This window comes from Prorops nasuta, unplaced genomic scaffold (genome assembly GCF_024137725.1).
Source record: "Prorops nasuta isolate Cenicafe-Biocafe unplaced genomic scaffold, Cenicafe_Pnas_1.2 PNAS00012, whole genome shotgun sequence".
Taxonomy (NCBI): domain Eukaryota; kingdom Metazoa; phylum Arthropoda; class Insecta; order Hymenoptera; family Bethylidae; genus Prorops; species Prorops nasuta.
In genome coordinates, this window is record NW_027116809.1 from 1,808,525 (window position 1) to 1,825,879 (window position 17,355).

A 17,355-nucleotide genomic window follows, 5' to 3' on the forward strand; every position below is an offset into this window, starting at 1 on the left:
GAATTAAAGTTATATTTAAATTAACAGCTTCAATATAAGAATTATATAATTCATATTTGCGAAAAGTTTCGAATATAAATCAGTTGTGTATGCAACGAAGATTAAGTAGTACTCTTTCGAATGAGTAGAAAGGTTTTACACATACGAGCTGAAATGAAGTATGCCTAATCGTACAAGCAAGAAACTGTTACTTTACGCTCGAATTGTATAGAAAGTTTTTCCTAATTTTGTAAAAATTTGAGTCAATTATAAGAAGTTATTTTACTCACTTTTAAATTAGACAATATTTTTATTATAAATTAACTTTATTTAACATATTATTATATATTCGATGCTATAACATTTTTCTTTATTGAAATAAACGCTTTTATAAAGAACAATTGGAAAATTTAACAAGATGTTCGGTTTGTTAAGGTAGATTGAATAATCTCTTTTTCAGGGATGCACAATATAATGAAGTGCTGGGCCAACCATTTGGTGGCTTCTTTATTCCCTTTAAATTATATGCCCTTTGTTTCTCTCTTCCGTGAAGATCGGCAATTTCTTGTATTATTTTTATTCGTGTTTCCCGTATTAGTGGTTTATCGTCTTGTCCCATAATTAAGTTGGCTAAGTTTTTGCGGAAATTATCCATATCATGGTCATTGACGATTACATGATTTCCGGAACATATAATGTACATGTACCAACATAAATGTACACCGCAATTTGCACTAATTGTACCATTTTTTCTAATTTGCCTTGGTATATCTTTAGGTAGGTAGTAAGACCAGTTATTCCAATGTATATCTTTTGATTTTTGTATTTTAAATACTTGCTCGGTAAATGAACATATATTGTTTATTAAATTTTTCGGCGGAGCGGAATGCAGAGAATCTAGGAAAAGGATTAACTCATCTTTAAAATTTATTAATAACAAAGACCAATGCTGTCTATTCTGGTCATATACAGGTGCTATCCATAGTAACGCGTTGCTTATAACTTGAGTTGTTGCCCATTTTTCATAACCTTTAGATATATTGCCCACCATAATTTTTGATACTAAGAAAGTGTCAAAAATTATGAATTTGTCATTATCCTTGAGCATATCTTGACATATTACGCCAAAACAATTTACAATAGCATCATCCACGTAAGCGTTTTCTTCTAGTGACCGAAAGCTGTCTTCGTTAACAACAACGTTGTTTAGATTTTTATACAATCTAGGAAACCCTTCTGGATACGAGCTATCTGATGATATTAGTTGAAGAGCTGCTGCTATATCAGGATTGATTTCTTCTAACGATATGTTTGAGTAGAGTAGCTAGGATGGTTCTGGGACCGCGTGGCGAGGGGGTCGGGGTCCCGCGGGGGCAAGGGAAGTAGGGGAATTGCCCCCTCTCCTCGTGCGCGGTTGTGCGCATGCGCATCGTCCTCCCCCGACGTTAAACTCGTAGGGTACACACGTGACCTCCCCCCCTCTAATGTTAAGCAGTGGACGCCTGAGAGAGAGAGAGAGAGAGAGAGAGAGAGAGAGAGAGAGATTCCAGCAGAATAGTAGGGTACACACGTGGTCCCCCTTACGTTTATCCGTACAAGAGAGAGAGCCCCCCCCCATCCCCCTTACGTTAAGCCATACAAGAGAGAGAGAGAGAGAGTAGTGCGATGATGCGACCTCCCCCCTCTTACGTTAAGCAGTGTACGTCTAAGAGAGAGAGAGAGAGAGAGAGAGATTCCATCTTTGTTCCTCTGTAGCTGATTCTTTGCAATATTTCTAGTACGGGATACAGTGGATTGGTGGAGAGGTAATGTAATAGAAAAAAAACATAAATTTAAGGGAAAAAGCCTTTCGGCATAAAAAACCCTCTTTATTTAAATACATATGAAATATATATATATAGGTACCGCAATAAAAACAGCAACAGCATCTATAATTAAAAAGAAAAATTATTTATATTTATTATTAATATTTATTATTATTATTTTTTTGTATTAACTCTTACCGATTTGGTGGGGACTGCCTGTCACACACACACACAACCTAGCAGCTCACATAGGCTACATATTAGGTAAACGTAATATTAATTACAGCCTACGCGAGACTGCAGGTTGCTCCGCTGCAGACTGCTCCGCTGCAGGTTGCTCCGCTGCAGACTGCTCCGCTGCAGGCTGCTCCGCTGCATGCAGCATCCGCAGGGCTATGGGCAGCGAATGTGGCCGCCGCAGTGGCTGCTGCTGTTCGGGTATCGTGCGATACCCTCTTCGCACTGACTGCTGCTGCTGCTGCCTCACAATTGGCCTCACTATTGCCACTGGTTTGGAGGAATGTTTTAGATCCTCCAGCGTCACTTTCTTGTCCGGTAAACTAACTTTCCTTGTGGAACTCATGATGGTTCACTGAAGACTGATTTGAAGAATGCTCTCCTCTACGTGTTCAAATTTTCTCTCTCTCTCTCTCTCTCTCTCTCTACTCCAGATGAAGTTTATACATCTTTAACAATACATATTAGCCTTCTCTCCACTTCAGATCAAGTTTACATATTAGCCTTCTCTCCACTTCAGATCAAGTTTACATCTCATTGTCAATGCGGAGAGAAGTTTATATTCAATTATCAATACGTATTAGGTTTCGCGATCGACTTCTTTTAAGGCGAATAGTCCATCGTCGTAGATACTTATCATCCGCTCTGTAATTTGAGCGGAGCCTACGTGACCTTACCTAAAGAGAAGTGGTTGGGACGTATTTGAAACACTTGAAAAGATTTAGGAGCAGTGTTCAAGGGTTCTATTGGTGTGAAAATGGCTCTCAAGGCAATATAACTGGAAAATGGTTGCTGGCTTGCGAGTACCGTTATTTTTTTAAAAAAAAAAAAAAAAACCTTATGGATAAAGAATTTTTAAAATGTAAATATTTTTCTTAATAAAAATTTTATAGGTATTTGAGCGATATAATTCCCATTTTGTTATTATTCAATAAAAAGGGAAATTGTTATGGATTGATGGAGAGGTAATTAAATAAAAAAAAAAAAATTGAAGGGAAAAAGCCTTTCGGCATAAAAAACCCTCTTTATTGAAATACATTATTGACTGATGATATATATGTATTTGCTTGCTTCCACCGTGACGAAGTAAGTTGTACCTCAGGCTCGTAACTTGTGTTCCCCCGTGACGAAAGTCTCAGATTGCGCAGCCTCCAAAATTTCTCTCTTCAAAAACATATTTGAATTAATGTTGTTCTTCGTTTTCCTCCTCCTCATCTTCCTCCTCCTGCTCTTGCTCCGCTTGCTCTAGCCCTTCTTGTATTCGATTTCTGAGCTCCACTAGTTTTTCAACAATTACTATCAAATCTTCTTCCTCTTGCACTGCTTCCTCCATTTCACCCATTATCTCCACAAGTTCTTCAACCAAGGCGCTAAATTCAGGAATATCCTCCGGATTCCTCAACAAATCTTCGTCCTCTTCCTCTATTTGTTCCTCTATTTCACTTATTATCCCCACAAGCACTTCAATCAAGGCATCAAAATCAGGATTATCCTTAAAAATGTCTCGTTTTTTAGATGTAGCACGGAACATTGTCACTGTCGTTGCTAGCGTTAAAATGATCTCAAGATTTTTCGTCACTAGTCGCTCAGATGCAAAACGATCTCCCAATGAAATATGAACTGACCGATTACGCACGTACATTTTAGTTAGTCAGATACCTTTCTTTATCAATACATATTAGTTAACTCTTTATCAAAACATATTAGCCTCCTATCCGAGAAGCGGAACGCAGTCAAAGAGAATTTCAATAGAGACCTGATACGACGAACGTTAATAATAATAATAATAATAGAAGGAGAAGGAGAAATAGAATTTTGAGGTTGTGAAATGAACGATATTTTTTTGTTATTTTAATTAAAATTTATAAATATATTTTTAATAACATACATAAAAAAAAAAGTTATAATTGAATTTAATAATAATAAAATATTATAAAAATGAAGTGGTAGTGAGAGTAGCAGTAGTAGGAGCGGTATCATCTACGAGAAAAAAAAATTAGGAAAAATTATACTACTTATCCAAGCACTTGATAGTTTTTTTTTTTTCATCGATTCTTACCGATTGTTGGAGAACGTCATTATCCTCGTCGAACCGTATTACATTTTCTGGAGAAATTTATTCCCAAATTTCTGGCTCCCACTCTACTTCACTACTATAATCTAATAGATTAGCCTCATCATCATCATCATCATCATCATCATCATCATCAATATTTGATGTTGATTTTTGCCGCTGAAGCTTCTTCCTCAACATTCTGACAATCGCGGTCAACGCGTTGTTATTCACTTCACCCCAATCTCCTTCCAAATCTACTTCTTCTTCTTCTTCCTCCACAAATTCATCCATATTCTGAATGTTTTCAATATTTTGTTCAATATTTTGTTCAGTAGTTAACCTGTACAATTTAATTGCACCCATTTTTTTTCTTGTTGAAACTGTCACGTCAAGCAAACTCGGTAGACTGAGAATGGTAGAGATGTAAGCTCAATACGAAATGTATAATTATTATTATTTTCTCTATCAATACGTATTAGATTTCTCCACTTCACAATAGCTATTAACAGCCTCCTCCTCCTCTTCTACTACCTCGTCCATACTTTGGATGATAACGTTTTTCACGTGAATTCAAGGTTGAGGAGCAGGGGTTTGCTAGTTGAACAATCGTTGTAGTTTTTTAAATAAAATTAATATATATTTTTAATAATATTTCTACAATAATTTTTAAACTATTCTATAAAAATTTAATAATAAAAGAAAAAGAAATTTGGTGATTCATCTTCCTTCTTAGTCTGCTTTGACACATTATCTTTTTCCTCCTCCTCTATTTTTTTCTCCTCTTCCTTCTTCATCTCCTTTGACTCAATATCTTCCCCGGTCTGTTTCTCTTCGTCTTTCTTCACTTTAATTTAAAAATACAAACAGGTAATAATTATGAAAAGGTAAAAAAGATAAAGTTAATACTTACATTCTTCCTCCTCTATTTTTTTCTCCTCTTTATCTTCTTCTTCCTTCTTCGTCTGCTTCGACTCAATATCTTTTTCCTCCTCCTCCTCCTCTATTTTTTTCTCCTCTTTATCTTCTTCCTTCTTCGTCTCCTTTGACTCAATATCTTTTTCCTCAGTCTCTTCGTCTTTCTTCACTTTATTTTTTTCTTCTTCCTTCTTCATCTCCTTTGACTCAATATCTTCCCCGGTCTCTTCGTCTTTCTTCACTTTAATTTAAAAATACAAACAGGTAATAATTATGAAAAGGTAAAAAAGATAAAGTTAATACTTACATTCTTCCTCCTCCTCTATTTTTTTCTCCTCTTTATCTTCTTCTTCTTCCTTCTTCGACTCAATATCTTTTTCCTCCTCCTCTATTTTTTTCTCCTCTTTATCTTCTTCCTTCTTCGTCTCCTTTGACTCAATATCTTTTTCCTCAGTCTCTTCGTCTTTCTTCACTTTATTTTTTGAAGAAAAAAAAATACAAACAAATAATAAATATAAAAATATTAAATAAATACTTACAGTTTTTATGCAAATAATGGTGCAGTTTCCGTTCATACTCTTCGAAGTAACGATTGAAGAAATCGTTAATTCGATTGACGTATTCCTCTGTCAATTCTCTGGGAAGAGTGGGTGAAAGAGGAACAATATCCTCTTGAATCATGATTAATTTACACTTTTCGCAGCTCATTTTTTCTTACTGTCACCGACGATGTTGTAACATTGAATGAGGCTGCGAGGACTTGTTTTCCCCTCTTTATTCCTCCGATGAATTTTAAAGAGTCACATTTTTGATTGTATCCACTTGGCAAAAACTGACACCTCCTCGTACGGGCAGTGGATACGTTCATTGTTCAAGTTCTTCTCTCGAACGTGTAAATTGCACGGTGTTTTTTCAAAATCATATAATTCAATTAAATCCTTAAACTTAGGGCAACCATACACTTCTAAATTAATATTATCCACATTCATCTTATTCAATAGATTTTTTTCAATGTTCCCTCCCTTGTAGGCTACTACGGGATTCTCGCACGTTAGGCAACCTCTAATAAAATCTTCCACATCCTCCTGCTCGTATTTCTCGAATCCCGTATCACTGTATTTTATACCATGCACCATATTTAGCAAAAACCACACAGTTTTTTTGTCTTTTTCACTAAGGTTTTTCATACTGTCACGCAAACGAAAAGATGCGTAAGAAATTTGATTACTTTTTAAATCAATTATAGCTATATCTTTATATTTAAGTTCTTTTTTATAAACTAAGAAACCTTCTATATCCATTATGTGAGTTATTCTATGCATTGTTGCGCTATTCTCGACGAAGATAAAAACTGAAATGAAGCATCTCCGAAGAAATATCTCCGTAGAGAGAGAAAGATTTTTTAAAAATATAAAGTTACATTCGATAAGGAGTCCATTGTTTCTTAATCTCTGGAAGATATTTTTTTTTTCCGAAGAAACTAACAATGGGAAAAAAATACATTCGATAAGGAGTCTTAATCTCTGGAAGATATTTTTTTCCGAAGAAACTAACAATGGGAAAAAAATTCTTAGAAAATATCCCCTCCTAAAAAAAACATTAAACTTTCTTAAATGTAACAAAAAAAAAAAAAAAGATCGTTCAGTATTGCATCGAGCGACTGACGATAATGACACCGACATTCGTTGATTTTCAAGGTTTTGTATTGACCGACAAGAGTTTTATAGTTAAAGAATTTGCGGTGTTGCGTGATAATGAAGTGTATCACAATGTATTTTCACCACCATTTCAAGAAGCTTGGTTGAGCGATCTCGAGAGAGAACAGAATGAGTAAGTATTTTTTTTTTTTTTAAATGTAATGTTTTGTATATAATTTTTTTTCTTTTTTAAAGTTGGCTTTATTTTAATCGACATGGATTCAATTGGACCGACGGTCATTCACCTTATTACAAGCATAAAGATGTAATAAGAAAGTATGTAACGTCGTACGATGAAGATTGGATTTTCGTGAAAGGACGGGAGAAATATGATTGGTTGAGAAAAATTTGCAACTTAGAAAATATATACAATGCGAAGGAGTGTGAGTGGGGTAAATTTTGTCTTGGATGGAGTAAAAATTTCGAACCACCGTTACCCAAGTGTATGAATCATTATGGTATATGTTCACTGCAAAATGTCTACTATATGAAATCTGTATATGATCAATATATAAAGGAATAAAAGACTTCTGAAAAAAACAATGTATATCAATGTTAGTATGCATCTCAGACGAAACAATGGGATGTGTAGATACCCCTACTTCCATTCTCTATTCGATATATATAAGCGTTACTCTTCGCGAGAGACGCATTCGCAATTATTAATTTAAGAAAAACACCAAAATGTTGACGGAATTGCGAAGAAAATTTTTTACAATTAATAGTGCGAATGAGTACGATGCGTGGGTACTGGAATGTCGCGAGCATATTCGACGATTGAGCAACGCGGATCGAGCTTTACCCGTTGGAACGCGTCAAAAGAATTTCGCCGAAATCGCGTGTATAAAGTGTCTGTTGCTACGAGCGCAGAGGGAATTGAATTATATTAAATCGGGTGCTGGTTGTAGCAATGACGTACAAGGACTTACCTGGGAGGAGCTTGATTCGGCGTTTCGAAGTCGAATATGCAGCGGCATGGTAGTTAATAGTAATTATATAGAGCCTAAGGATTTTTTAGTAGACGCGGAAGTATTAGTGCGTACGCGTATAGATAAGGTATTTGTTAGTGCAAATAGTGTTAAGGTTAATTGTGTATTTAACGGGCAATTCATCTCTAAGGACCAGAGTGATGATAAAAACATTAGTACGACTAATGCTACATTGTACAAGACTGATAATTTTAGTGATTGGTATAGGAAAAACATTTTAGACGTTATTATGAAAAAATTAAGTGAATTTCAAGAGCGTGATAGTGGATGGACTTTGCACAAAATTCATTATTTAATAGTTAACATTAATCGTTTTAACCCGTTGCACGCGGGTTGTAAAATTAATCTGCCATCCGCTATCACGAGTAGGAAAGCTCTGATAAATTTAGAAACCAGTGATAATGCATGTTTCGCGTGGTCCGTGACGGCGGCACTCTATCCAGCGAAACCTACGGCTCATCCAAATCGTACGTCCTCTTATCCACATTTTCGGACGGTTTTAGACGTCGGTAGCCTAACCTTTCCGACTACGCTAAAACAGATCCCGAAATTCGAGGTGGATAACGACGTGTCGGTGAACATCTTCACCTTGGAGAATGAAGAGCAAAATAGCGACGCAAAAATTGTGCCTCTTCAGGTGACGAAGAAGAAGAGATCGAGGCATGCTAATCTTCTTCTTCTTCTCGTCAACGATGAACAGGGAGCTGCACATTTTATGTGCATAAGGAATCTCTCGAGACTGGTGCGAAGCCAATTCACCAAGAGAGAAAATGCTCATTATGTATGCGATCGGTATGTATTAATAATGATACAAATATAACTGCATATGTTTTATTTTTTTGTATAACTGCATATGTTTTATTTATTTTTTTTTTTTTTTAGATGTCTCCACTACTTCCGCACAGTGGAGAGGCTCGAGTCGCACGAGCAGGATTGCGCGCAGCTCAACGATAACCTCCGCTTGATGTTGCCGAGCAAAGCCGAGGATCGCTGGGTTTCCTTCAAGAACATCAAAAATGGGGAACGAGTACCATTCGTCGTATACGCGGATCTGGAGTGCATATTATCAAAAGTTGAACAATCGAACAGTAGTGATATTTATCAGAAGCATGAACCTATTAGTGTAGGCTATTATTTAAAAAGTGCTCGCGATGCGTCACTCTCGAAATACGATGCTCATCGGGGTGCCGACTGCATCGAATGGTTCGTACGCGAGCTCGAGGTCATTGCGCGCATCGCGAGCGAGAAACTGGGGACTGTCGTGCCCATGCATAATCTTAGTATTAGCGAACGATCGCGTCACTATAATGACCCCAATTGTCATATATGCAAAAAGCCGTTTCTTCCGAATCAACTACGAATTCGCGATCACGATCATCTGACCGGCAGATACAGAGGACCGGCTCACAATAATTGTAATTTAAATTTCAAAGATTCGCATGTCATTCCAGTAATTTTCCACAATTTTTCCGGCTATGATTCACATTTCATTTTCGAGACGATCGCTAATTTGTACGAGGGATCGGTATATCTGCTGCCTGTGCATAAGGAAAAATACATTTCATTCACCAAATATCTGCGAAATTATAATATACGGCTGAGATTTATCGATTCGTTCAAATTCATGGCCTCCAGTTTGGACAAATTGAGCTCGTACTTGGCGGAATCTCAGCTGACAAATTTGAGGTCACAATTTTCGGAATTGAGCGTCGAGCACTTCGACTTGCTTACGAGGAAAGGTATTTTTCCTTACGACTATGTAGATAGTGCGGCTAGATTGGAAGAGACGGCTTTACCACCGCGGCAGTCGTTTCACAACAGACTGTCCGACAGCGATATCAGCGAGGAAGCATACAATCATGCCGTAGAGGTATGGACCAAATTCCACATGCGCACACTTGGGGAGTACAGTGACCTGTACCTGAAAACCGATGTCCTATTGTTGACCGATGTTTTCGAAAGTTTTCGCGATAGTTGCATGCTAAATTATGAGTTGGATCCAGCCCATTATTATACGCTACCGGGCTTCACCTGGGACGCAATGTTGAAGCATACGGGAATCAGGCTGGAGCTTTTCACGGACGTGGATATGTCGCTGTTCGTGGAGCGCGGTATACGCGGTGGTTTGAGTCAGTGCTCCCATCGTTACGAGAGGGCCAACAATCGGTACATGCGGGACTACGATCCGGCGGAACCGTCGAAATATCTCATGTATTACGACGTAAACAATCTGTATGGGTGGGCAATGTGTCAGCCGCTGCCCACCCATGGATTCCAATGGATCGAGGACGCTGCCAATCTCGATGTCTCCGCTATACCCTCGGATCATTCCGAGGGTTATATTTTGGAGGTCGATTTGGAGTATCCGCGCGAGCTTCACGACAAACACGCGGACCTACCGTTCTGCATGGTGCGCGAGAAGCCGCCGGGCGCGAGCCAGGAGAAGCTGCTGGCCACTTTAAACGATAAGACCCGTTACGTAATACATTATCGCGCTCTGCAACAATGTATGCGTAATGGACTCTTACTGAAGCGTATACATCGCGGTTTAAAGTTTCAGCAGTCCACCTGGCTTCGCGATTACATCGAGCTGAACACGCGTTTGCGCACCGCGTCCACCAATGAATTTGAGAAGAATCTCTTCAAGCTGATGAACAACGCGGTTTTCGGTAAAACAATGGAGAACGTGAGGAATAGAGTTGACGTGAGGCTCGCAACCAAGTGGGAGGGAAGATACGGAGCGGAAAGCCTGATTTCCAAACCGAATTTTCACAGTCTCGCGATTTTCAACGAGAATTTGGTCGCGATTCAATTATCGAAATTATCCGCGAAATTTGATAAACCCATTTACGTGGGAATGAGTATTTTAGATATTTCAAAAATTTGCTTGTATGAATTTCACTATGACTATATGCTTCCTACATTCGGCGGTAAATGTAGAGCGATGTATACCGACACGGACAGTCTGATATACAGTGTCGAGTGCGACGACGTTTACTCGGTCATGAAACGCGATCTCGCGCGATTCGACACCAGCGATTATCCTGACGATAATCGGTATGACTTGCCACGCGTCAACAAAAAGATACCCGGTCTGATGAAGGACGAGAACAATGGTCGTATCATGACCGAGTTCGTAGGACTGAGGGCAAAAATGTATACTTTCAAGGTGCAGGACTGTGCGAGAATTACCAAAAAAGCCAAAGGTGTCAAAGGTTACGTTATCGATAGAAATATAACATTTGACGACTACAAGGATTGTTTGAACAATTTCACCGTACAGTCTCGCAGTCAAAATTTAATAAGATCGAAGCTGCACCGAGTTTTCTCGATCAGTCAGCGGAAGGTCGCCCTCAGTCCGTACGACGACAAGCGTTTCGTTACACCCGACACCGCGGCGACTCTACCCTGGGGACATTATAGTCTAAAATTATAATTTATTTATTGTTTTTATTTATTCGCTTTATTTAGTTATTTATGTATTTATTCTATATTTTGATACATCTTAATAAAAGTTTTTATAAAACATTGCTCTTATTTATCCAGGAATTGTGCGTACTGTCGAATCCCAGCCACTTAACGAACACTTTTTCACCCTTTCTGCGCAATACTCTCTCCACCAGATACACATCAGGATTGATGGTTTTCGAAAGCTCGTATTCGTAAAATCCACCCAACAGTTGCGTGCCCCTGGAATCCTTGAGGAGATACGTAGCGGGATTGGTACTCTGCACTTTCGCCACCTCGAATATTTCGGTCGTCCAATTTGGCGTGTAGCCTTTGGCGAACATCTGCTTGTATTTACTGATTCGTACGAAATCGCCGACTTTGAACTTGGCACGACCTGCGACCTTGATGTGACTGTATACTGTCTTGAGTAGCTTATCTGCATGCTCGGGTTTCACATCCACGGGACGCATTCCCGTGGTACGATGCTTTCGCGCATTGTACGCATCCACCAACTCTTGCAGCATAGCGCGCCACTTGTAATTGCCGTTCAGCGTAAATCGTTTCCACATTTCCGTCTTCAACGTACGATTCCAGCGCTCGACTATCGACGCTTTCATCACGCTGTAGGTCGAGTAGTGATTTATCCCGCGTTTCCTCATCAACGCCCGAAAGTCACTGTTGTAAAACTCCTTGCCGTTGTCGGTCTGTAAATTTTTCGGACATCTACCGCCGTTCTTCAGTAGGATTCTCGTCATTGCCGTCGTCACTTCTCCGCCGCTCTTGGTCTTCAATGCCACCGCCCAAGCGTATTTCGAGAGGGTATCGATTACAGTGAGAATGTACTGGTGACCCGCATCGACGTAATTGCGCATATCAACAAGATCGGCCTGCCAGAGATCGTCGAAGCCGCGCACGATGACTCTTCTGCGTGGAAAATTTATCCTCGCCGGTGCGTGGAGCTCCTCCACCAACTGTATCTTTTCTTTGCTCATTTTTTTTTTTTTTTTCGAAATTCCTAATGAAAAGTGTTGCTAAGTATTGCTCTTTCCAGATCTCTTTTACTCACTTTATCATCCAATTTTTCGCAAATTGTTTGAAAAATTTGGTCCATCTTTTTCTCAAATTGTTCATTATGTGTATTCAATGCCATTGTCAGATATTGCTTGAATTCAAGCAGTAAATGCTCTAAATTGGGTTCGTGTTTCCTACTCTCACCATCCAGTCCAATTCCAAATTTATTTATCGACATTTCAAATGCACTACTTTGTATTTCAAAAATCAGTCTCTTTTTCCTCGCTATTATTCCTCTTTTTGATGGCTCGTAATGTCGAGAGTAAACATTCTACGATGTATGTTAAACAAATGCAAATTTCACAACAGCAGGAATCAGACATTTAATTTTTTTTTTTTACCTCGTACTACCGAAAGACGTTGATATTACACTGAGGTAAGAGTGTAACGTGCAACTTTCTTTATACGATGAGATCCTCCTCGCGCAACTCCTCGATTATCGACTGTATCTCGTTGTGATGACTCGTATTACCGGCAGCCACCGACGCGATCAAAAGTCTCAAACGTTCGATCAATTCATTCGGATCGTTCCAATGTACGTAGTTGATTGGTCCCTCGGTGACACGCATTAGTCCTTTACCCCTTTTTTTCGATGCTGTTGATGCTGCGCCTGACGGTTTACTTGCGCCCGACGGTTTACTTGCGCTAGACGGTTTACTTGCGCCCGATGTTGACGCGTCAGAAGTTGACGATTTTCTTGCGCGTGATGTTGATGGTAACCGATAAGGCGGTAAAATAGGTTTTCCCAATAGCAATGGTTTCATAATTTCTGTATATTTTGCACCTCTATTACCTTTGATTTGTTTTAGACTATCGTTTAACAGTTTATGCGCTTTAGTTTGATTGAGAATACTCTTGTATCGTTCCAAATCGTCGGGTTCTATAATGGCTCGATTGGGTTCTCTCATGAAAATTAGTTCATAAGTACCTCTTGTACCGGTGTATAACTTCTTATCGAGAATAATATCTCCCTCATGACTTATTTCAAATTTACATTTACCAAGCGTCAGTTGATCATCTTCATAACGAGGTCCAAAAGCATGATCAATCAAGTTCTCCCTATCAGTCAGAAGTAATTTAATATACTTGCCAGGGATCGGATGTAATTTAATATGTTGAAAGACATGTTGAAACAAGCCTGGTTCCTGTTTTTCATCAACATTTAATTTTTCTAGCAAACTTTTTTTTGAATCGGGCGATGGTTGATCGGTTATAGAAGACTCGTCGTCGTCGTCGGTCATGAAATCCAATGGATTCGTAATAGTTTCACTAATATTACTACTACTAAGATTCTTTGCTCGTTTATGCGGTGTCGATGTGAAGTAGGCTCCCCTCTTCAATTTATCGTTGTATTTGACAAATGAACTATTTGTGTTATCCTCCGTTTGCGAAACGAGTTTCTTCAATGGTTCGACTATCGGCTTGAATGTCTCATTCAAACTGCTCTCCATTATCGCCTTCTCCGATTTCAAGGCACGATGCTTGTCGCGAATGACCTCGCTCGTCTTGGCGATCCTCTTCAGAAGCGATTTTTCATCCATCGCGATGCTGTATAAAACAGCTATCCCCCGAAATGAACGGTTTTTAACCGACCTGTTGCGATGCTGTATACAACAGCTTTCCCCGAACCGACACGGGTTTTAACCGACCTGACGATCCGAACAGCCTGCGCTCCAGTATCAAACTGACACTCAAGGCCGTGATCGTGAAACCTTACCGGCCTGTTCACTCGATCGTGGCGTACTCGTTGAAACCTTTGCGATAACGGCCGTTCCTCAGAGTGCTATCCTTGTCTATTACCAAGAAACCGTAATCGCGACTCCAACAGGTCGAACACAATGTGAGAAATTTCTCATACGACATATCACTGTTGACATGATCGTTGAAAATATGCTTCAGATTAGTTCCATCCTGCTTAAATATTATTAGCAAGTTTGCGTTATCTCGTATCAGATGCTTCGGTATTTTCGCATAAGTCTGACAGAGGTAGAAACAATCGATGTTGGAATGTCTACCCATGCAAAAGTAGTCCCTTATATTGTCCTGCTTGTCGTTGGCCACATCGTCGAATATGAAAATGGAATTCGGCTTTGCATCCGCGACATTCACAACCTCGCAATTGTTGGAAAATTGAAAGTAACCAATTTCCTCCGTTTCCTGCAGAAGCTGCTCCAGATATCGATACTTCGGTTGCTGCAGCGACTTCGAGTAGACGTACAGGTTCTCGAATCTCACACCGTGCGGACTCTCTATGAGGCTCAGCAGCACGTTTGTCTTACCGCAATTCGACGGACCGCAAACTATGCAGCGTATCGTAGATGGTAATAGCGATCCGTGACGTTTTCTTATTTGCGCGGTAGCATTGTGAGCATCCAAATTTGTCACGCGAATAGTCGGCACGTGCTTCACGAAATGCATCCTCGCTATTGACCTTCGGCAACAGCCGTATCGTTCATTTATATTTCGCGATTCACGGAACTATTCGGTCAGTTGCCATTACGATGTCGTTCATGCTAGTCGTCGTCGATTCCCTGCAGAACTTGACGAATCATCAGCTCGAACACATACCGAAGATCGTATTGCTTGAGTACTTTCCAGACAGTATCGCGAGTGTGTGGGAAAGATTACCTCGGCACATTCGCGCGGACTCGGATGTGCAGCAATATCAATATTGTTTGCAACACTACAATCTACCTGATACCACTCACCACGACGGACCACCGAGACGGATAAAAGACTGTTACGTTTGTCAGCAAGAGAAGCAGTTGCTTTAAATGTCTGGATCGTTCTTCAATAAAGTCTTGAAAAAATTGCCATTTGAGCTGCACGTGCCCGGTTACAATTATTGCGGGCCCGGCACTCGACTTCGCGAAAGATTGGAGCGCGGCGATCGTGGTATAAATCCGCTGGACGAGGCCTGCCTCGATCACGACTTAGCATATTGGCACAACGAGGATCTACCGGAGCGTCATCAGGCCGATAAAGTGCTAGCGAGGAGAGCGCGTGAACGTATTACCGCAAGAGACGCGACCTTGGGTGAACGCGCGGTCGCCGCAGCCGTATGGGCATCGATGAATGCTAAGCGTAAACTTGGCTTGGGATTACATAATATTGTTGCGATGAAGAAAGCAGTAGCGGCTAAAAAAAAGAACAACAAGAAAAAAAAAATTGGTATTACGAGGAAGAGAAGAATTCGAGTGCCGAGGAAACGGGGTGGTATAATACCTATACTTCCACTACTAGGTGCAGTCGGAGCACTTGCAGGTGGGGCATCGGGTATAGCGAGTGCTGTAAACCGTGCAAAAGCTGAGAGAGAAGGATTGCGGGAAATGCAACGTCACAATCGCGCGATGGAAGCGTCGCGCGAGAGAGGTAGAGGTCTTTATCTGAAACCGTACAAGCGAGTCGTCGGAGAGGGTATCCGTGGAAAAAAAAAAACAAAAAAAAACGACAAAAAAACGGTCGAGGAAGAAAATGAATGAGGGAAAATTTCGTCGTTGCGATGCTCTCCCGGATTCAGGTCCTACTAGTAACGTACAATTGGCACTCATCTGCCGACGCATACCATACTTCCGTGGAGTCTTTATGCGCACATCTCTGCCGCTAGACGGGCCGCGGTGCAACGAGTGCGCGATCGTGAATCTCGACGATCAATGCGGTCCTGGTACCCACTGGGTAGCCTACGTCAAGCGTAACGACATCGTCCTATACTTTGATTCCTTCGGAAATTTGAAACCGCCGAAAGAATGTGTGCGTTACTTTGGCCCTAACGTTACAATCTACTACAATCATGATCGATATCAATCGTACGATAAAAGCAATTGCGGTCAGTTGTGCGTGAAATTCCTGCGAGAACAGATACTTTGAAAAAAAAAAAAAAAAAAAATGTCTTTCACCATGACATTATCGGATCGTAAATCAGTATTAAATTCAGATTTCTTTCCCCCCATCAATCTGCAAGACGATCGGTACGAGATCGGTCTCGTGGACATGCAAACGTACAACTCGATAGCCAATGTGGACGAGACGAATAATAAGTTCTACTACGACAACGATAAGGTACTGACGATACCCAGAGGCTGTTACGAATTGAGTGCGATAAATGAGTATTTGCAGTCTCAAATTTCTGCGAGACACGAAATTCAAGACGACATTGACAGCGTTATTCTTCTACGAGCGAATAACAATACACTGAAGAGTGAAATATTCTGCAAATATTCGATTGACTTTGGAAAACCGAATAACATTGGCTCGCTACTGGGCTTCTCATCGAATCGCGTGATCGAGCCGAACGTCCATGCTGAATCCGACGATACCGTGGACATTGTGAAAACAAATATTCTACGCATCGAGTGCAACATTGCGGGTGGTGCGTACACCAACGGTAGACCACGACACATTATTCACGAGTTCTTTCCCAGCGTACCACCGGGCTATAAAATCTCGGAGGCACCGAAAACCGTCATTTATCTACCGGTCATCGTCAGAGTAATCGACCGTCTCACGTTACGTATCCTCGATCAGGACGATCGTCTCGTAGACTTTGGACGTGAAGAAATTACCATAAGATTACACATTAAGAAATGTTAATTTACAAAAGTAGTAGCGAGGATTATAAAGCGGTGAAACTGGATGAAACGTTCGCTAGTCGTTCGTCCTACGTGGAGTCGAATACACCGGCTCGGAGTGAAAATCGCGACAAGAGGAGCTTCCTGCTAACGAGAAGAAATATCGAATTTTTACAATCATTGGGATTCACCGTGAAGAGATTGGGCGAAGGTAGTACATAGTGGAACAATGGCAGATCCCTTGAACGTCACCGCACCGCTGACCTACGACAATCGCATCACGAAAATGGAGATGCATGCCTACAATCCGTATGCGAACGCCTCGTTGGCGAACAGCGACGAGATTCGCATTCCCATACAGCAGCAAGATTTGATACTCCTGCCGTGCGAGAGTTATCTCTACGTCGAGGGCCAGCTGGTGGAGGGTACGCGTGACGCGAGCGCCACCAACGATGATACAGTTACGCTCGACTGCAATTCCGCGGCTTTCCTCTTCGACGAGATTCGTTATGAATTGAACGGTATCGAGATCGACCGATGCAGAAACGTCGGTATTACCAGCACTCTGAAGAATCTCGTTTCCCTGAG

General features: G+C 40.5%; 1 protein-coding gene across 1 annotated transcript; it reads right to left on the reverse strand.

The window, feature by feature from the left end:
• Positions 1-4,687: 4,687 nt before the first annotated feature.
• LOC136777861 (uncharacterized) lies at positions 4,688-5,357 on the reverse strand. The gene is made up of 2 exons (XM_066734441.1): positions 4,988-5,357; positions 4,688-4,921 (listed from the first exon to the last, which is right to left on the reverse strand). Exons 1-2 carry the CDS (start codon positions 5,187-5,189, stop codon positions 4,764-4,766), a joined length of 360 nt encoding a protein of 119 aa, XP_066590538.1. The 5' UTR covers positions 5,190-5,357; the 3' UTR covers positions 4,688-4,763.
• Between the last annotated feature and the right edge of the window lie 11,998 nt (positions 5,358-17,355).